Source organism: Myotis nattereri (assembly GCF_964212035.1).
Source record: "Myotis nattereri genome assembly, chromosome: 13".
Taxonomy (NCBI): Eukaryota; Metazoa; Chordata; class Mammalia; order Chiroptera; family Vespertilionidae; genus Myotis; species Myotis nattereri.
The window spans coordinates 40,746,743-40,768,394 of NC_138088.1; the positions used below are offsets into that span (position 1 = coordinate 40,746,743).

The 21,652-nt window shown below is 49.5% G+C and overlaps 2 protein-coding genes across 2 annotated transcripts; both read left to right on the top strand.

The window, feature by feature from the left end:
• The first annotated feature begins 262 nt into the window (after nt 1–262).
• HOGA1 (4-hydroxy-2-oxoglutarate aldolase 1) lies at nt 263–20,992 on the top strand. The gene is made up of 7 exons (XM_081105267.1): nt 263–807; nt 10,023–10,151; nt 10,349–10,476; nt 10,945–11,079; nt 11,305–11,401; nt 13,008–13,141; nt 20,071–20,992. Exons 1-7 carry the CDS (start codon nt 597–599, stop codon nt 20,218–20,220), a joined length of 984 nt encoding a protein of 327 aa, XP_080961393.1. The 5' UTR covers nt 263–596; the 3' UTR covers nt 20,221–20,992.
• Nucleotides 4,854–5,531, top strand: LOC308528679 (uncharacterized protein C10orf62; the record flags this gene model as incomplete). The annotated part of the gene is made up of 1 exon (XM_081104428.1): nt 4,854–5,531. One exon carries the CDS (start codon nt 4,854–4,856, stop codon nt 5,529–5,531), a length of 678 nt encoding a protein of 225 aa, XP_080960554.1.
• Nucleotides 20,993–21,652: the final 660 nt, after the last annotated feature.

The window sequence follows — 21,652 nt, forward strand, 5'->3', positions numbered from 1 at the left end:
AGTCCCAGCGTGGATCAGCTTCACCATGCACTCGACCTAGACCACCCCTCCTTGTGACTGCAGTCCGGTGGGGCTGTGTGTGGCCAGCACAGGCCTGTCAGGTGGCAGCCTTAACAGGAGGAGGAGTCTGGCTGGGAAGCGGGGCAGCCAAGGGGCTGTGGATCACCCAGATCTGCCACGCCTCCTACAGGGCTCAGCCAATCGGCTACTCAGCCAACACGGAACTGCCAAGCAAAAGGTGGCGGGGCTCCTGGCTTTGAGCTGGAAACTGTGGGAGGAGGACTCGGGCCCCACTAGAAACACCCTTTAGTGTCGGGACCCCAGGAACCAGTCCTCCATCTGGGGAGGGACATTGGGTTGTGGCCTTCCTCCAGGTGCTCCCCAGGAAGGGGAGCCCCCCACCCCCCTCGCCCCCCGGGGACCTATAGGCCTAGCCTTCGACCCTGGGGACACCCAGCCCAGCCTGCCCCAGGGCTGACAAGTCAGGGGCAGCAAATTTTTAACTAACACATTGATCATTAACAGGGGTCGGAAGGGGTCCAAACTCAGCCTCTCGTAGGGACAGAGACGAGCTGGGCCTGAGGCTTCCTGTGGAGATGCTGGGCCCCCGGGTCTGGTCCTCTGTGAGGCAGGGGTTGAGCAGGGGCTTGTCTAGGAATGTGGGGGGCCGAGCCTCAGGGGAGGGGAGGAAGGTGGACATCACGGGCATCTATCCCCCTCTGACCACCCCCTTCACTGCCACCTCGGAGGTGGACTATGGGAAACTGGAGGAGAATCTGCAGAAACTGGGCGCCTTCCCCTTCAAAGGTAAGTGGGCCTGTCCACGGTGGGGCTCGGGGGAGATGTGAATGGCCTGGTCTCTTCAGCCAGAAACCAGAGGGAGGCACCAGGTCTGGCAAGCTGCTCAGGAGCAGTGCAGTGCAGTGCCCTGGGCTCATTTCACTACGGGAGAGGCACAGAGTCAGGTGGGAAGCTCCCTGCCGGCCTGAGACCCCGACTGAATGAATCCCTGCTGCCTCAGTTCCCACAGCTGTAAACTGCGAACGCGCCATCTTAGCTCTCAGCATTATTATGAGGATCAAACGAGGTAATGGGTGTGAAAGTCCTTGTTAACCTGGCACCCTGTGCAGGTGTGAGGGCAGCCAGGTGTCCAGTGGTAGCCCAGCCAGCAGGCTCACACCCCTCAAAGCCTTGTTTGCACTCTCTCTTCTGGGTAAAGCCTCCCTTGGCCAAATTAATTCCTGTTCTGGATTCTCTGACTCATTTCCCCTATGCACATGGGTCTCCCCTCTCTGAGGCCAGGGACCAGATTATAATAGTGTCACTCGACATACAGCACAGCCACAATCACAATAAATGAAGTTAGACTTACTGGTACGTGGCTGAGCTGGGATTTGAACCCAGGTCCGACTGCACAGCCATGCTGAGTTGCACTCCACTGCACTGACTGCTGAGTTGCTAGGCCAGACGATTTCAGCAGAGTCTGGTCAGCACCGGCTTTGGGAATGGAGTGGGTCCGGCTGAGGCGGCGCGTGGAGCAATTAAGAACATGGACTCTAGTTTCAAATCACAGCTCTGCCTGATTTGAAACTGGAGTAGTGATTACACTATTACTGACGTAGCTATGAGCTAGTCTCCCTAAACCTCAGTCCCCCATCTGACACATGGGAGTTATAATGCCCATCTCATAGGACGGTAGGGAGAAAATCCGAGAGAATGCAAGTGAAAGCATGCTGCAAGCGGCAGAGCGAGACATTGGAAGGTACTGAGTCCAAGGATGATTGTTAGGATGACAGCACGGGACTGTGGGCAAAGCCGCTTTGGGACAGTGCCTGCCGGCCTGAGACCCCATTCATGTCTCGGTCTGAGGTGATGGGATCCTTCCTTAGAGGACAGTGAATGCCCTGTGGACGCCCACTTTGAGCTGTGACACAAACACTAAATAAATTTCTGCTGGGACTCGGGTCATGGGGGCCTGAAGGTCTGAGCTGAGGCCTGGTTCTCTTGAAGCAAAGTGAGAAGCTCCTTACATCCCTAAGAGGAGAGAAGATTCTGCTTCACCTTCTAGGCTCAAGGACACCTGAGCACAGGAGGTGGGGAGGGTGGACTTTGGGTCCGATGTCTCCCTACCACCCAGAGAATCAGAGACCCCCAGGTTCTTTGAACCCTCCCCCTGACTCCTGCAGAGGGCAGGGCAGTGCCCAGGAGCATAGGCTGCCGTGGACTTGGCAGGCATTAGTCCATCTCCCACGCAACCCACCCAGGAGCCTGCTCCCACCTCCCCTCTCTTCCCCCCAACACAAGATGGGGGGAGGGGCAGTGGGCTGTGTGGAAAGAGCCAGCATCCGGAGTGAGGAGACTGGGTAAGCATCCTGGTTCCACCAGTGAACAGCGACCTTGGAGAGTTTCCTCATTTTATTTTTTATTTTTTTAAATATATTTTTTATTGATTTTTTACAGAGAGGAAGGGAGAGAGAGATAGAGAGTTAGGAACATCGATGAGAGAGAAACATCGATCAGCTGCCTCCTGCACACCCCCAACTGGGGATGTGCCCGCAACCAAGGTACATGCCCTTGACCGGAATCGAACCGGGGACCCTTCAGTCCGCAGGCCGACGCTCTATCCACTGAGCCAAACCGGTTTCGGCGAGTTTCCTCATTTTAGATGGGAATTGAGCCACCGGGTTCAACGCATTTCTCCCAAAGAGCTCAAACATGAGGCCCTAGCACAAGGAACATAGAACCATAGGGTCCTGTCACTGGGCCCAGGACACAGACAGATGCCCAGGAAGGGCGCTATGGGCCACTTTCGCTGTGAAATCAGCGTTTCTCTTGCCTGATCCTGGTCCTGCTTTGCAGCTCAACACTCAGGGGCAGAGGGGAGAACCATCATTCTCATTGTCAGGCCCCCTGCGCCAAGATGAAGGCCCCCCCAAAGCGGAGAGCCTGCCCTTGATGAATCGGTGAACAGCTAGAGATTGTTCTGGAAGGCATGGCCTGAAACCCTGTAGCTTTTTTTTAAATATTTTTTAATTTTTCTATTATAGTTGACGGACAAATTATACTAGTTGCAGGTTTCAACTAGTGATTAAACACTCACATAACTTACGAAGTGATCATCCCGATACATCTAATGCCATCTGGTACCATACATCATTATCATACTATGATGGACTAGTGTAGCTCTTTATTTTTATGTTTTCATTGTTAATTTGTACTGGCTATTTGAATAAAGAGTATTCTTTTTAAATACAAGTTACAACTAGAGACTGGAGGGTGGAGTTGTTGCTGAGGGGCCATTTGGTCCTGAACTCACTCCCACAAACCACCTCAGAGATGAACTTTGAATTGTTATTTCCAAACGAGGTCATTGGACGACCACAGAGCTACTCCAGCCAGACGGGGAGTTAGTGTTCCCATAGAACTTTAAGCTTGTGTCTTCTTCCCTTAGTATGTGGACTAGACCATGTTTTCTTGTGATAAGATAGAATATTTTTGTGTATATTAAAGCCATTACTGCATTAAATAAAATATTCTGTTTAAAATCTCACAATTTTTACAATCCTATTTTAACATTTCATTTTAAAAAAATGTGTTAGCTGCCTCTGGGTGGAAAAATAGAGCAGCCCAGACCCGCTTGCACCCCGAGGCCCTGGATATAATTTGGGATGTGGGCCAGCCTGTCAGTTGTCTGTGTCTTTGGAGAGCCTGGCGGGCTGGCCCACCTGCTCACACCAGGACTGTGCCCATGTACGGGGTGGGTCGGGGGTGGTGGTATATTCTGGGTTTGCAGGTGCATCACCAAGACAAGATGTAGCAGCCGCGTCCTGAAATGGCCCCATGGATCTGGGACCCGGTGACTGCTCTTGTCCTATCTGCTCTGCCTTCTCAGCCCTGCTGTCTTCCCCTCCCCCATTTGTGACCTCATGTTATTCTAGAATGAGTTCCTTGCTGGACCCCTTTTCCTTCTGGACCCTGCTCCATAACGGGGCTGGGGGCTGCAAGTGGGGATGGAATGCGCTGGCAGCAGATATGGGTCCTGGATGGAGAGAGATGCTGCCTCAGGTGGCCAGGAATGGATGCCAGCCTAACCAAGGGTGTCCTTCAACCACGAACAGCTTGATCTAGAACAGTGGTTCTCAACCTTCTGGCCCTTTAAATACAGTTCCTCATGTTGTGACACAACCATAAAATTATTTTCGTGGCTACTTCATCACTGTCATGTTGCTACTGTTATGAATCGTCATGTAAATATCTGTTACGCGGGATGGTCTTAGGCGACCCCTGTGAAAGGGTCGTTCGACCGCCAAAGGGGTCGCGACCCACAGGTTGAGAACCGCTGATCTAGAAACCTCTGCCTGCTGGGAACCACTGGATAGCAAAGGAGAGAAACCAAAGGCTGGAAGATAAGAAGGACCGAGTTGCAGAATGGGTCACAAGCAGAAGGCAGAAGGGACTCAGAGTTGGGGAAGCTGCCCTTCCACTGACCTTGCGGAGAGCCGTCAGGGTCGGAGACAGAATCTGGGCCTCAGACAATGCCTGCCGGGGTCGACGTGAGGGATGCTGTGGCCTTCTCCCCCCCCCCCCCCCAGCCAATGAACCTCATAATGGGGTTCATTGCTGAGGCGGGAGGCGTATCCTAGGAAGGGTGCAGCGGTGGGCCGGCCTGCCAGACACCCACAGGGAGCCTGCCCTTTCAAGCATGAAACATACCACCCGGGCTCCCCCCGTCCCAGTGCACTCTTAGCTCTGCCTGCCTGGCTAGGGTCCTGGAGAACTTCTTGGAGCTCATCCAGCAACCATCATGCAAGGTGGTGCTGGGGACGGTCCTCTTAATCGGAGGTGGAAGCCTCATGCTGTGGCTTCGGAAGAGGAGTAGGAGGAGGAAGATAGCCTCTGTGTCTCCACAAGAGGAGCATGAGCCACAAGAATGCCACAAAGCGCAGAATGAGAACTGGATCAAATCTCACTTTAGCCGCCTTTCCGACGAGAAGCTGGCCCCTGGCAGCACCCCAGCCCCCGGCAGCGCCCCCGCCCCCCAGCCTGAGACTGTCAACCGAGAGGCCGGCACCGCGGTTCACATGGAGAACCCCGCCTCAAGGGAGCCCTTCGCCAACAAGCAGAAGGTGCCTGCGTACTCAGTGGTCAGAGAGACCCACAACGAGTCCTCATCCACAGACGAGGCCACGTGGGCCGCCGTGGCTGCTAGTACTAAGGAGCTTGACACCAAGGGACGCCAGCTGGCCAACTCCATGTTGCAGCGGGCCATGGTGTACCGGAACTCAGGCCACCTGGAGTCCAAGGACCTCAACCAAGAGGAGCTGAAGGCCCTCCAGGAGGTGGAGATAAAGCTGAAGGGCAATTTCCTTGCGCAGCGGGAAACCACTGTCGCTGGTATGAACCACACACACACCTTCCATGGCCATGGTCACCATGGCCACCAGGATCATCCAAGCCACCCAAACCACCACCAGAGCCACAGCCTGCCCAACCGCAGCCATCAGACCTATCAGCCCTTCGAAGCCATCTAACCACGGATGGAGAAGCCCCTTCCCCCAACAGGGCTGGCATACAATCACAGGCCTGTTTTCTCTCCCTTGGGACAGCCTTTGTGGCCCAGAGTGAGATGCGGTCATCCCAACCCCTTCTTCCTCAGGTGGACCCCTTCAACTTCATGAGTGGAATCTGCGACAGAGGATGGGCCCTAATGGAGGAAGAGCTTGGAGGGAGCAAAGCAGCTGAAACAGACTCACAGGTTCCTGTAGACCCACTGAGAGAAGACAGATGAGGCAGATCCCAGGAGCAGCTGAGAGCCACACCGATGCCACATGCCTGAGCCAATAAAGCCTTGCACCCCCTCACTCTGAGTCTGGGGGCTCTGTAGCCAGCCTCAGGGCTGGGTAGGAACGGGGGGGTCCTTCTCCCACACCCCTTTTTGGTGTGGGCCTTGACCTGGGGCCTTTTTGCTGAGCTGATTTGAGACACCATAAACGGCTTCCCAGGTCTCAGGTTCTGGGGACGGGATATCTCCAGGAGGCTTCCCACCCACCAACCTGCTGTTGTCAGGGAAAGAGGAAGCAGCCAAGAATCGGGGGGAAGGAGGTGAGATAGACTTCTGGAAGCAAGTAAGTAAGCTGTAGCCCCTGCCTCTTGGTGCCATCCTCCGCCGGTCTGTGGCCTCTCCAGTCACGTGGCAGCCCTGCTGCAGTCCTCCCTGCCCGCCTGCTCCCTGCACCCACAGGGATCCATGTAGTGCCCACCCCCCACCCACCAACACACCCTTAGAGCTACTGTGCTGTATATTCTCTCTCCTTGTTTACATGAGCGTTGCCGGGGCTGGGGTTGCTGCTGCTGCTAGTACTACTACCACCAACAGCTCTCTCTTTCTGAGGTTTCGTTTGCTTGTTTTCAGTGTATGCCACGTTCTGGGTGGTTAATGGCACAGACCCACGAGGAAGAGATTACACTCTCTCCATTTTGCAGATGAGCACTAGGCTCAGAGGGGTGATTCGCCTGGGATGACGGAGACGGTGATGTCACTGGGGTTAGAGCCCTGCTTCAGCTAACCCTGAAGCCAGCCCCAGCCCCACTGCCCTGTTCCCCACCGTCCCCAGATGAGTCCAGAGTTAGAAGTCTTTGAATATTTTTGACATTACTAATAAGTGACTATATATATATATATATATATATATATATATATATATGCTGAGACACATTGAGTCTGAAATTGCACACCTAGCCAAGTAAGAAGGGGCTCCTGGGGCAGCAGTTCACAGATGTCAAAAGGCTTTATTGTACATTTTCTTCTTTGGGCCTTTAGGACAGCCCTGTAAGGTTAGGACTGAAATGATTTTATTGTCATCCCATAGAAAGGAGATGGGGACTCAGAGGCGTGATGTGACTGGCTCAATAGCCAGAGGTGACTTGGGTCCAGTGCTTCCTGACTCTACCACACGCCTCTCCCCAGCCTGGCATTTCTTCCCTCTTGGGAGTTAGGACTGGGTCAGATGATCCCTTAAATGACACAAGGGAGAGGCCACTAGGAGTCTTTAAACATATATATATATATAGTATAGTATAGTATAATATGCTAATTAGACTGGATGTAGCCGGGGCTGTGAGGGCCAGGACCTTTGCATAAATTTCGTGCATCAGGCCTCTAATTGATTATTTTAAATCAATTAAAATAATATATATATATTTTAATTGATTTCAAGAGGAGGGGAAAGGGGGAGAGAGAAACGTCGGTGATGTTGGCTGCCTCCTGCACACCCCCTACTGGGGATCGAGCCTGCAATCCAGGTATGTGCCCTGACCAGGAATCGAACTGTGACCTCCTGGTTAATAGGTCGATGCTCAACCACTTAGCCATGCCAAGCGGGCCACTAGGAGTGAGGGTCCTCTTTTACCCTCAGAGTGGGTCTCTCCGACCATTGCTGGTGAGGCAGGTCCACCAGTGAGGAACTGAGGAGCTGTTGAGGAACTGACCACCAGAATGAAGGGGGACTTGGGCGTGAGTGGCTATGGCTGGAGAAGTAGCTGGAGAAAGACCCCACCTCGGCCCCCTTCGAGGAGGGGTGGCAGGCACGGTTGGGGAGGGAGATATTCTTCCATTTGAATAGAGGGAGTAGCCAAGACTTCATCTCTAAGTCTTTGATCTCTAAATCAGAGGGTGCTGGTCCAATCCCGATTGGACTGGAGCCTTCCTCCAAGACTGGCAGCTCTACAAATGGGGATGGCCCCCGGGGAAAGCACGGGGCCTTGTGTAGCAAGAGGCTCCGACCATTGGCTTCCGGCCTGATGCGGAGGAGCAGCTTCGCAGGAGGCAACGCAACAGACGCCCAAAGCTGTTTGCCTCCAGATGGTCCCCGAAGGGTAGCGAGGCAAAAACCTGAAAAGATGAAGGCCGCTAAGGATCCGGTGAGCTAGCCTGGCAACTTGCAGAGTGGACTCTAACGGTGTAGCGAGCAGCAGGGAAAGGTTTGTGATGTAACGGCCTCCACATCACGCTGTGTCCCTTGAAGGATGGATGACTCAGGGGAACACTCTCTCTCGGTCCCAGTGCCAGGAAACCCTGTGTTTCTCCGAGGCGGCCGCCTGGCTTTTATCTTGAGCTCTACATGCCTGTCAGCTGACCATGTTTCCCTTTTAGCTCTGACAGTCGGGAAGCTCCAAATCAAATTCATCGCTCACAAGTGTGTGACAGGGGCTTGGAAATCAATATCGTTCCTGGCTTTGTTTTCTTTCCTTTCTCCCAAACACTTGTATTTACTAATAATCTTGTTGTATTTTATGCTGTGTTTCTCAGCTATGGAAGAAAAATGTTTTTGGAATGGAATGGAGTAGAGAGGAGAAAGAAGAGGAAAGAGAAAGTTAAAAAAAAAAAGGGGGGGGGGCGAGGGAAGGAAATGGTTCTAGTAACATTCCTTTCAGATTTGGCCGAATAGCAGCAGTTCTGCTGGCCTCTTGTGGATGTAAAAGGGTTGACACCTTTAGCTGGAAATGTTAGGAACCATTCCAGTGATTGATAAAACAGGAACATGAAAAAGACAAGAATGAGATGTCACCTTTAACCTAGAAAATTGGCAAAAAATGGTGCTGACAGCCCCGTGTTGGCCTGGACGAGGACTGACAGACTCTTCTTTGTGCTGATGGGCGTGACCTGGATAATCAGAGAGCATGGCACGTGCAGGGGTGCAATTTGTTAATTACACACCTAAGTCGACTGTAGGGAATCCCTTAGACATGGGCACGGAAGACTTTCCAGAAAATGTTTGCTTTAGCTATGCTAGCAAAAATAAGGAAACGCTCTCAATGTCCAAAGGACCCTAGCCAGTTTGGCTCAGGGGATAGAGCGTCGGCTTGTGGACTGAAGGGTCTGTCCCAGGTTCTCTCTCTGTCTCTTCTCCACCTTTTCACTCTGTCTAAAAAAAAGTCAATGGAAAATATCCTCAGGTGAGGATTAACAAAAAATTAAAATTAAAATTGAAAATGTCCTCAAAGGGAGAATGGAAAGTAAATTGTGGGCCCTACCCAGGTAGCTCAGTTGGTAGGTAGCTCAGTTGGTTAGAGCATCATCCTGATATGTCAAGGTTGTGGATTCAATTCCTGATCACATACAAGAATCAATCAATGAATGCATAAGTGAAACAACAAATCAATGTCTTTCTCTCAAAATCAATTTTTTAAAAAGTAAATTGTAGTCTAAGCACACAATAGAATATTATATGACTAGAGGCCTGGTGCATGGGATTCGTGCACTGGTGGGGAGCATGGCCTGTGGGGATCGGCTGCTGTGGAAGCACCGCTCATCCCAGTCAGCGGAGCGGCTGTGGACCCACCCTCTGAGCCGCTGCTCCTGCTGTGGGAGCACACTGACCACCAGGGGGCAGCTCCTGCATTGAGTGTCTGCCCCCTGGTGGTCAGTGCACATCATAGTGACTGGTTGACCAGTCATTCTGGTCGTTCCGCTGTTCGGTCGCTGGGCTTTTATTATATAGGATAATGAATATGACTGAATCATAGCTACATGTCCTGCTACGGACACAATGTTGGACAAAAATAGCAAACTGCGGAAGATGCAGATAAGTTTGATTTTATTCTATAAAGTTTAAAGTGTCAAAATCCATATTATATCTTGTTTATTGGTCCAAATATATGTCTGAAGGGTAGAAAGACATGAATGGGAACAATAATACCTGAGTCAGGACAGCAAGAGGAGGAAGAGGACGGTGACCAGGGGAGGGTTGCCATGGGTACTGAATACACATATGTGGATTATGTTATTATCTATTCTTTGGGGTATGGCTAAAACAGTTCATTAAAACAAAGAAAAATGGTGTGAACACTGTTATTGCAACTGTTTAAAACATTCTGGCTGTATCAGAACAAAGATGGGAAGAAAATGTGTGAAAAGCTATGGTTTCCAGGAGGCAGGAACCTGGGCAAGTGTAACAGCAATGTCCCTGCTGTTCATAAGAGGATGGGAAGGTGTCTATTGATGTGATGCGGTCTCCCCGCAGGCTTTGTGATCCAGGGCTCCAATGGCGAATTCCCCTTCCTGACCAGCAGTGAGCGCCTGGAGGTGGTGAGCCGCGTGCGCCAGGCCATGCCCAAGGACAAGCTCCTGGTAGCTGGCTCTGGCTGCGAGTGTGAGGCCATAATGCCCTGGGCCCTGGGAGTCCCTGGGGGTGGGTGGCCAGGCTCCTTGGCCCAGGGGCTGGGTTCAGCCTACTTGTTTGTCTCTTCTGCACCCCTTGCTTGCCCCAGGGTCCTAGCCCAGCCCTCTTCCTCCTCCTGCTCTCACCCTGCATGGCCGATAGGGAAGACTCCCTCTTGCCTCCTGCAGCTACTCAGGCCACGGTGGAGATGACCGTGAGCATGGCCCAGGTCGGGGCTGACGTCGCCATGGTGCTGACTCCTTGCTACTATCGTGGCCGCATGAGCAGCGCTGCCCTCATTCACCACTACACCAAGGTGGGCGTGAGGGGTGGGCATGGGGGTGAGAGCTGGGACCAAGAGGAAGGTGAATGAGGGGGACACTGCCTGAGAAAAGGAGACCGAGAAGCTGGGAACAGAGTGGTGAGCCTACGCCCCATGAACGGCAGCTCTGGGAAGGGGAGAAATGCTGCCATGTGCCGGCTGTGTGACATTGTGTGACTGCCCTAACCATGCTGTCTCTGTTTCCTTCCTTCTCAAATAGGAGGAATAAAGGTACTTCTTCACAGTGTTGTGAAGACTAAATTATATCAAAACATAAAGCACTTGGGACGGTGCTTGGCACATAGAAAACACTCACTAATTACTACCCACTGTTAGTGCTCTCAAGCAGGGCAATGTGGCACTGTGACTTCTGGTCCAGGAGGTGGGCCTGTCCAGGGCGCCCTGGCCCGGACCTGTTGGGCCTGGGCAGCTGCCCTCTCCCCTCTCCTCTGCGCCCCTCAGGTCGCTGACCTCTCTCCAATTCCTGTGGTGCTGTACAATGTCCCAGCCAACACGGGGCTAGACCTGCCTGTGGACACGGTGGTCACGCTCTCCCAGCACCCGAATATCATTGGCATCAAGGACAGCGGTGGTGATGTGAGTGGCAGCAGCTCCTGGCTGGGGGCACCATCCACTTCTCTTTTGCTACCATCTTCAGGGCAGTTCTGGGACCAGCTTCAGTTTGGGTCTTCCCTGTCCTGTGGGATTGGCAGAGTGGGGCGGGGGAGGGGAGGCTCTCATTCGCCCACACGGGCCCAGCCCCGCCCCCCCAGGCTAGCCTGCGGCTCTGGGCCCCACTCACACCGGGCTTTGCTGTTGCAGGTGACCAGAATCGGGCTGATGATTCACAAGACCAGGAGGCAGGATTTCCAGGTGTTGGCCGGATCGGCCGGCTTCCTGCTGGCCAGCTATGCCGTGGGTAGGCCTCCCGCTGCTCTCACACTGTGAGGGTGACCCAGACACACCCAGGAAGCTGGGGGTCTGCTGGAAGGACTGGGCCTGCAGAGGGCCTTTGCCAGCTTGCCTGCTCTGTAACCTCAGAAGCTGAGCACGCTGCTTGCTTGTCTGGACACTGGGTGATTGTGAGTGACCTTGCTGGGCGGAGGAGGGTGGCCGTGCATAAACCCTGGCCTATCATTGGAATGCTTGCAGTTTGCTCTAATCCCAAACTCCATGCTTAGGTGGCAAATTTAGCTCCTTAATCTCACAGAGGCCTTGGGACCCTCCCCTTTAGTCCGCAGTTGACTTTCCTCTTTCTCTGGTTCCAGGCTAGAATGAATGGTCAGACCTGCAGGGTTGGTCAGGGATCTTCAGCTGCCCGATCAGATTCTGTCCCAGTCCAGGATCCTAGGCATGTCACCATTAGACCAACTGTTCTTGTCTGTCTGGGGTCAAGGTCCTTGGGTTTTGAGCCCGAGGAGGGTGCCGGATGGGGGAAGGGGGCGTTTGCTCCTTCAGCCGACACAGATTTAAGTTACTTTTCCAAAGCTGCTGGGCCCTATTCTCTCTGTTTTATGCAGACTTCGGTTCACCGTCTACGTCCTTGCACATCCCTCTCCGTGTCTTTAAAGTACAGGGAAGCAGGGGACTCAGTTCTGCCTTGTTCCTGAGGATGGGGTAGATGGAAAAGGACCTGGAGGCCCGGGTCTGAGCTGGAATCTCAGCTCTGCTGTTCACTCACCTAGTGTCAGTGGGCCAGGTACTCAGCCTCGCTGGGTTTGGGTTTCTATTCTGTAAAGCAGGGCGGTGTTGTGAGAGTTAGAGAGCACCGGCCCTATGTCTGCCATCGTGCTTGGCACATGATAGGGATTCAATAAATGGCAGCTGTATAAACTTATTGACAGTTGCCTACTCTCTCTCCAGTGCCCAAGCCCCTCTGCTTAGGGCCACTCCTCATTAGCCTTAGCGTCACACTCACAGGCTGGCAGGAGTGGCAGGGGCCCTGAGATGGCAGCCAGCCCATTTTCCTGCCCCAGTGAGAACCAAGAGGACCAGAGGGTCTATGACTTGTCCAGGTTTATGCAGCCAATGGGAGAAAATGCCCGGTGTCCTGTGTCCAGACCACTTTCCACTCCCCCACCCCACCCTACCCATGTTCCAGGCTGAATTCAGGATGGGAGGTGGGGGGCCGACGGGGGCAGGGTAAGGTTTCAGAAGAGCAAAGACTTCCCATTCACCTCACCCCTTCCAGGACTGGTGAGTCAGGCGGCCAGTAGAGGAGTGTAGAGGTGCCAAGCGGCAGGGGGAACTTTACTTTTTTGCGGGGGAGGGGAAAGGAGAGCAGGGAAGGAACTGCCTTGAGTTAGCTTCCAATCTCTGCTCCCTGACCTGCGGGCTTTACGTCACCGACTATGCTGGCAGCTGTCTGTCTGTGCTCTGTGGACTCGTGGAGCGTGCCTTTGACATGGCCAATCAGTGGCATGGAAATCCACATCCTAGCTCCCCACAAAGACGTACTGGACCAGGGTTTGGAATTCCCTGTGAGAAGAGGCTCTGACTGATGTTCTGCATCCTACCCCGGGCAGGAGCTGTGGGGGGCGTGTGTGCCCTGGCCAATGTCCTGGGGGCTCAGGTGTGCCAGCTGGAGCGACTCTGCCTCACAGGGCAATGGGAAGATGCCCAGAAGCTACAGCTCCGCCTCATTGAGCCGAACACTGCGGTGAGCTCCCAGCCAATGGCAGCAAAGGGTTGGTGGGTGGGGAGGTGGCTCTGTGTCCTCCTTATAGCGGGATCCAGGGCAGGCCCAGGGGTCCCCACTCATTCTCTTCCCTTTCAGAAAACATCCCAGTGTGGGAACTCTTGTGCCTCCCCAGAAAATCTTGACTTCAGACAAAGCTGAGCCCTAACTTTCGTGTGCATTAGCATTCATTCAGGAATCTAGTTAAAATAATAATCCTTTAGGCTCACAAATAGGCATTGAGGTAAGCATCCTGACTGATTGTGACAGAAGTTGTCCTGGGACCTGACTTAGAAGCACTACCTAGAGAAAGGGTCCGTGGGCCTCTAAAAAGGGCCAGGTCCTAACAGAATGATTGGGAGTAGTAACGGAGAAGCTGGAGGTATTTAGAATTCTGTCTTCAAATAATCTGTTCTGCAGTCAGACCACATACCCCAATTCTGTGCTGGACAAGTCGAGAAGAGCCAAGAGAGAAAGCCTGTCAATGCCAGACAGTGCTGTGCAGAGCCATATTGGAGCCCAAGGCAAAAAGAAAAATGTGTGTCCCTATAAGTAGATAGGTAGGTAGGTAGGTAGGTAGATTTCAGAGAGAGGAGGGGAGAGGGAAAAAGGGATAGAAATATCAATGATGAGAGAGAATCATTCATCGGCTGCCTCCTGCCCATCCCCTACTGGGGATTGAGCCCAAAACCCAGGCCCCTAACTGAGAATTGAACTGTGACTTCCTGGTTCATGGGTTCATGCTCAACCACTGAGCCACACCGGCTGGGCTTTATGTCTATTTTAAATTAAACTTATAATACAGGGAACCACTACCCAGTTTTCCCCAGTAGGAACAATATATCACAGCCAGGATTTTGATATTGATATAGTCAAGATACAGAATATTTCATCACCACAAAGATCCCTCATGTTCCACTTTTAGAGCCACACATACTGACCTCCTGCCCCTATCCTCTCTGTAACTGATGGCAACCACAGATATGTTTACCAACTTTTAAATTCTGTCAGTTCAAGACTGTTATATAAATGAAATAATCTATTCTATAACCTTTTGAGATTGGCTTTTTCACTCAGAATCATTTTCTGGAGATTCATTAGCTGTTGCACGTTTCAATAAGATGGTTCCTTTTTCTTGATGAGGAGTAATTCATGGTAGGGCCATACCACAACTTGTTTAACCATTTACTGTTGAATGACAGCTAGGTGTGTCCAGTTTGGGCTATTCAAAGCTTCTATGAACGCACATGTACATGTTTTTGTGTGACCATAGGTTTTCATTTTCCTAGGATAAATACACAATTGCTGAATCACATGATGGTTGCATGTTTAATTTTTATTTTAAGAAACTGCCAAACTGTTTTTCAGAGTGGCTGTACCATTTTACATTTATATCGGTATACGTGTATGAGTGATCCAATTTCTCTGCATCCTCACCAGAATTTGATCTTGTGACTATCTTTTATTTTAGCCATTCTCATAGGTGTGGAGTGATATTTCATTGTGGTTTTAGCTTGCTTGTCTCTACGGCTGACACTATGGAACATCTTTCCATGTATATATTCACCATCTGTCTATGCTTGTAGATGAAATGTCGGTTTATGTTGCTTGACCATTTTCTAATTGGATTATTTGGTTTTTGACTGTTGGTTTTGGAAGTTTATTACATCTCCTAGATACTAATCCTTTTTGAAATATGTGGTTTGCAAATATTTTCTCCCACTACTAGTATGTAGCTTGTTTTGTCATTCTCTTTAAATGTCTTTTGAAGAGCAAAAGTTTTTTATTTTGATAATGTCCAGTTTATCAATATTTTCTTTTATGTTTAGCTTTTGATGTCAAGTCTAAGAGAGCTATTTGCCTACCACCAAATTGTGAAGACTTTCTCCTATTTTTCCTAAAATTGTATAATTTTACATTTTATAAGTTTGTGGCCCATTTTGAGTTAATTTTGTGTAAAGCGGGAGACTTAGATTGAGGTTCTTTTTTTGGCTTATAGATATCCACTTGTGGCGGCAGCATTTGTTGAAAAGGTGATTTTCCTCCAGAGTGACTTTTGCACCTTTGTCAGAAATCGGTCAGGCGTATTTGTGTGGGTCTATTTCTAGATTCTCTATTCTTTCCATTGACCTATCCCTCTGCAATATCACGTAGACTTTATTACTATAGTATAGCATAAATCTTAAAATCAGGCAGACTGATTCTTCCCATTTCATTTTCAACAGTTTTAGGTCGAATTCCTTTGCCTTTCCATATAAATTTTAGAATAATCTTGTCTATATCTACAAATACTCTTGCTGGGATTTTGATAAGAACCTGTATACCAATTTGGGTACAATTGACATTTTTACTATGTTTTCTCCAAAACTTTGAATGTGATATGTCTCTCTATCTGTGTCGACTTCCTTTGATTTATTTCATGAGCATTTTGTAATTTTTGGCGAACAAATCCTATACAAGTTTTGAGAGATTTATACCCAAGTGACTTATATTTTTTGAATGATTATAAATGGTATTGCGTTTTTTGTTATTGTTGTTAATCCTCACCTGAGGAACTATTTGCCTACCACCAAATTGTGAAGATTTCCTCCTATTTTTTTTCCCCTAAAATTGTATAGTTTTACATTTTTTCCTTTGCTTTGTAGAGAGAATGGAAGGTAGGGAGAGGGGGAAAAAAGGAGAGAGAGAGAGAAACATCAATGTGAGAGAGCCACATCAATTGATTGCCTCCGACATGAGCCCCGACGAGGGCTAGGGGATCGAACCTGCAATCCAGGTACATGCCTTTGACTAGGAATCAAACCCCAGAATCTTTGGGTGTGCGGCTAACGCTCAAATCACTGAGCCACACCGGCTAGGGCTGGTATTATATTTTTAATTTCACTATTCATGTGTTCATTGTTAGCACATAGAAACACAGTTGATATTTGTATGTTTATCTTATGACTTTGCTGAACTCACTTATTAGTTCTAGGACTTTTTTTTGGTAGATTCCTTGGGATTTCCTACACAAATAATCATATCATCTACAAATAGGGAAAGTTTTATTTCTTCCTTCTGATCTGTATATGTTTTAATTCCTTTCTTGCCTTATTGCACTGACAAGAACTTCCTGCACAATGTTGAATAAGAGTGGTGACTGGACATCCTTGCCTTGTTCCTGATCTTGAGGGAAGATATTCAGCCTTTCACCATTAAGTAGAGTGCTAGTTGTAGGTTTCTATAGATGTTCTTTACCAAGGCGAGGCAGTTCCCCCTCTTTTCTAGTTTTCAGAGAATTTTAAAAATCATTAATGGGTGTTGAATTTTGTCAAATGTTTTTCTACATTGATTGAGATGGTCATGTGATTTTTTTCCTTTTTTATCCTGTTAATATGGATTATATTAATAATTTCAAATATAGAGCCAGACTTACATCCCTAGATAGACCCCACATAGTCATGGTGTATAACTCTTTTGATATATTGCTAAATTCCATTTGGTAATATTTTATTAAGGATTTTTCTACCTATATTTATGGGGGATATTGGCATGTAGTTTTCTTTTCTCTCTCTCACTCTCTTCCTCCTGTCTTTGTCTAACTTGGTATTGGATAAAAATATGGTAGCTTCATAAATCAATTGGAAAGTGTTCTTTCCTCTTCAGTTTTCTGGAAGAGGCTCTATATAGAATTAGTACACAACCTTTTTTTACACAGTTTTTTTAATTCTCCAGTGATACCAGCTAGGCCTGGAGATGCTTTTGCAGGAGTTTAGAATTTTTTTTCAGCTCTGCACCAGGGCTCTGCTGATGCCACCTGGGCTGGGGAGGGGGGAGTGCCGCCTGTCGCTCCCACGTGGCCTCCACGGACACCATGAGTGTGTCTGGGGGAGATGGCCTCCTAAGCGTGGACAGTAGTAAAACTTGAGACTCCTCACTAGGCCTCTTCTGAGACTATCCTTTATGGATGGGGAGGCACACTCCTGCTGAATAGGGGGTAGCCTTGCTGGCCTGGGTAAGGGTGGGGCCCACCGTTTTTTATTATTTTTTATGGGGTTTAGCCTGGAATAGAGTGGCTATTGTCTAAAAGTTTTCATCTTACTAGGCTGCTCCTTTCCTGGGCCTTGGCTAGGGAGAATGGCCTTTTGTTGGGGCTTTTTGTCTTTGCCCATTGGCATTTCAGGGCTGCTGGCACCTTCAGCTCTAAGTCTGGGCCAGTTAACCCACCGCTGTGTTGTTCCTCGATACTGAGATCCCCAGTTGGTCTTCCTTCTCTCTACCTTTCAGACTCTTTTTTATGCTTGTTTTTATATAACGTCCAGGGATTTTTTTAAAAATTGTATTTATTGGGAAGCATAGGAAAAAGTACATCTATTCTACCTTCTTGGAAGTAGAAGCTTTAACTAGTTTTCTGCGTGGTGATTTTTTTCACACCCCCGTAACATTAAAAGTATTGAAAAAATTTTAAGTAGGTGTATTAAAGCTCACAGCATTCTTTTAGTTTTAAGTATTTTAACAATATCAAAAACATAATTTGTTATAATTTTACTTTCCTGGCTTGAATGGAAGCAAACTTATCAAAACAATTTCCCCCCAAATCTACTTCTAGAAAAATATTAACCATGAAAAAAAGTACACAGAACAGCTCTGGCTGGTTATCTCAATGGTTAGAGTTGGCCCGCACACTGCCTCGCTGACATGTTCACTTTTCCTCAGGCTACAGTATGGCAGGGCATAGTTCTATTGGATCCTGTCTTTACTTAAAACTTTGATACTTTATTCATTATGGATGTTTTTGCATTGATTTTGACCTTTTTTAAATTGCATGACCGATTTACCTTGATGACTGAGCTTTTTGGTGCCCCTTTAGGTTTTGCATCTAAGACAACAGTCCCAGACTGAGCGGGGCAATGTTTTTTGTTTGGGTAAATTGGTGAGCAGGCTCCAGATCTCGCTCACGGTTTATGTCTTTACCGCAAAGGGGCAGGTTAACGCAGATGTAGAGAGAGGACAGCTGAGGAGGCAAGCATGAGTCTCCCTGGCTGTGAAGGTTCTCCTGGGATAGGATGCTCTGTAAATAGGAAGTGAGAACTGCAGAAATGAGGGCCTTTCAGCTGAGCCCCATCCAGGGCACGGGCTGTACTGGACATACTGGACTTTGCACTGAGGTAGGACCTCTGCTGCTCTGATCCCATCCACCCGTAAGAGGGAAGGTCCCAGAACCTGTGTACACGAGGACAGGAAGAGGACAGCGCCTAGGGCAGCCGTGGGCAAACTACGGCCCGCGGGCCGGATCCGGCCCGTTTGAAATGAATAAAACTACAAAAAAAAAGACTGTACCCTTTTATGTAATGATGTTTACTTTGAATTTATATTAGTTCACACAAACAGTCCATCCATGCTTTTGTTCCGGCCCTCCGGTCCAGTTTAAGAACCCATTGTGGCCCTCGAGTCAAAAAGTTTGCCCACCCCTGCTCTAGGGCTTTGGGGGTCTGGCCTCATGGTGGCATTTTTCTCATTCAATTCTTCTGACATGAGGTAGGTGTTGCTATCACGTCATTTTACAGATGAAACAGCTTGGGCTGCCCCTTGGGGAGAGAGGATGCTTGCTGCCATCCAGTGCTATGCATGCCGTCCTGTCTTACCCTCAGGAATTCCCCCTCTGCCAGCTCTGGGCACACACTCAGGAATTCCTGGAACTCCTTTCTGCTGCCTGGGCCGTAGGCTCAGCCCTCCAAGATCAGCTTGATGTCACCTTACTTCCCTGCCCGGCTTGAACACAATGTCCTTCCTGGCCTTCTCACCCAGCCAGCCTCCTGGCTATATTTAGGACTTTCCACTGTCTGCACACCAAAGCATTCAACCCTTTCTCACGGTCTGCAGAGGGGCAAATCAGAGATCTTCAGGCACCTATGGTGGGAGAAAGCGTTTCTCTGATGTCCACTAGTCTCTAATATTTCTTGTGGCCACGCTCTCCCCTGCTCAGGTTTGGGTTGAAATGCCCGGGTTATTAGAACACCATGGCTGGCTGGGGCCAGGCCTGGGAAGAGGCTTGCTAACGCCTACTGGCCTCTAGTGGCGGAGAGTTATTAGTCAACCTTTCATCAGGCTGCCGACCTTTTTACCCCAAACAACCTTTTTTTTTTTCACTTGTCCTGAAGCCCATACTTCTAAGGTTTTTTCCTTACTTCCAAATAAAACTTTATTAAGTAATGATTACTTTCCTAGTTTTTAGGGAGTCAAAGATTCATCTAACACTTCTGATCAGCATGAAATAACCAGTTGCTGTGCTAAAAGCACAGAAGCTTGATGCATCATTTTCTGTAAAACTCCATGCATGATTTTAAATTGACAAGAGACTTAGGTCCCTCATGACAATGGAAAAGATTTTAGCGATCATGTCCTACCCTCTCATTTATAGACAAGAGAACCTGCTCAGAGTTACTAAGTTAATGATATAAGGTTACACAGTGAAACTTCTTTGGACAAAGATCCGTTATTTTTCCTGTGAGAGCATTTAGGGTTGGGTCAGGGAGGGCCCTCCTGCAGGGCCAGTAGAGGTCTGGGCTGGGCCTGACTTCCTGGGCCTGCTGTGCCCTGGGTCAGGTTCCAGGGAACCATGCTGTGGACCGGTCATATTCTAGCACCCAGACCCACAGCATTGCTGCTTTCTCTCCTCCCCATGGGGTGGATTTTCCCCCTAAAACCAAGGGAGGCCTCTCCCTGTCTTCATTTGAGGTTTTGGCTTTGGGTTCTCTAATGCAGACCTGCCTTCTGGTCTCTCAGTCTGGATTCCCAATCCACCCTGGGTATCATAGATTTGCTGGAGGAGAAGGGTAGAAGCCCCAACTTTCTAAGAGTGACACGTGTCTGGGTCCGGGGTATGTTGTGTAGGAATCCCCCAGTCTCTTCTAACAGGCCCTGCTTCTCAGGTGACCCGGCGCTTCGGGATCCCGGGGCTGAAGAAAGCCATGGACTGGCTTGGCTACTACGGAGGCCCCTGCCGGGCCCCCTTGCAGGAGCTGAGCCCTGAGGAGGAGGAGGAGCTGCGCCTGGATTTCACCAACAATGGCTGGCTCTGAGGGCAAAGCGGGGACAGGCGGGAGCCCACCTCAGCTCCTGACTTGTACTCGCAGCCCAAAGAGAAACACGGGGACAAGGGGGTTCGTGGCTCCTTTTCCTACTTCAGTCCATCAGGTGCCTCTTACCAGGTGCTATGCAAGCTCATTTCCTAGTCTTACAGCCCCACGGCTTCTTGAATTTGTATCCTAAACTCTGGGTCTCTGGAGACATTCCGTCTGAGCAGGAGCACTTGCTTACTTGGCTCTCTACCGTGGTTTCCTATGCCCCCAAGACACGTGAGCCGGGCCAGAGGGGAAGCGCAGGGCAGCTGGGCACAGGAGGCTCTGTGTCTGAAGGAAGGACTCCTTAGACTTGGAGATACGAACCTGATTCCAGCGCATGCAGGGGAAGCCAGGGCCACTCTAAGAACCCAAGTTCTGACTCTTTCCTGGGGACCTGATCAGAAAAATCTCCCTTGTCTTTGAAAGCCCTCCCACCACAAGATGCATTCCAGCCACAGTGCCCTTCCCACAGTCCCTTTTGATTCATCTCATATTCTTGTCTCTAGCTTTGTTCTCAACTGTCAAGTGCACAGAGAACAACCCAGAATTGGTAAATAATGACACCTAGTGGATAGATGTTACATTCTAGAGGACTGTAGTCATCACGGGTCTGAACCATTCAGGAGGGGGCGTGGCCTGAGACAGGACCATCCTCTTGCCTATAGGCACTCTGCTTTTATTGTTAAAAATAATCACTTCGTTATTGTAATAAAGTCCAATAAGTTCAACTAGTGTGGCTCTATAGAGACTGATACTACACTGCTATGCATTCCTTAGGTGTCCTGCCCAGATATCCAGAACCTACCTAGAGGCAATTTAGCTCTCAAGGTCTGCTTTTTCCCAGCTCTGAGAAAATACTAAGCAAACATAGGCATTAAATCAGCAACAACCGAGGGTAAGGCTGATTGAAGTTTTAAATGGGAGAGGTAAAAAGGTTCAACTGACATATTTAGAAACATTTAGCACATTAATCGGAAAGGCTGCTTTCTCCAAAATGTTTAATCTTCCTCATGATATCTGACAAGTGGCAGAAAACCTGATATGAATTTTTTTTAAAAAATTATTCTGGTTAAAAAAAAAAGGTAAACGGATTTCTTGCTTAGGGCAAAGGCTTGGAGAGAATGTAAAAAGTATCACTTTTCAACTAAAACTGGGCATCTGACTGGCTGAAGCTTGGCGCTTAGCACCTGGACTCTTCTCACAGGCAACTTCTAGATCTGAGCTCAGAGGAGAATCCGGTTCAGGGAAGGACCAACAAGTTAGGGCTCGGGAGGCAGGCGAGTGTCCTGGCGAAGTGCTCGGCCCCTGGGCTCACACAGCCTGGGCTGAAGTTCTGGGATCTGCCCCTTTGTGTCCGCAGGACCTTTGGAAACTACTAACTGCCCTGAGC

Excerpts from the sequence above, each read along its gene's own strand:
- HOGA1 (XM_081105267.1), top strand. The coding sequence starts at position 597 with ATGCTGGGCCCCCGGGTCTGGTCCTCTGTGAGGCAGGGGTTGAGCAGG. Across the intron at positions 10,152-10,348 it reads AGCTGGCTCTGGCTGCGAGT|CTACTCAGGCCACGGTGGAG; the intron begins GTGAGGCCATAA and ends TGCCTCCTGCAG. Across the intron at positions 10,477-10,944 it reads TCATTCACCACTACACCAAG|GTCGCTGACCTCTCTCCAAT; the intron begins GTGGGCGTGAGG and ends TGCGCCCCTCAG.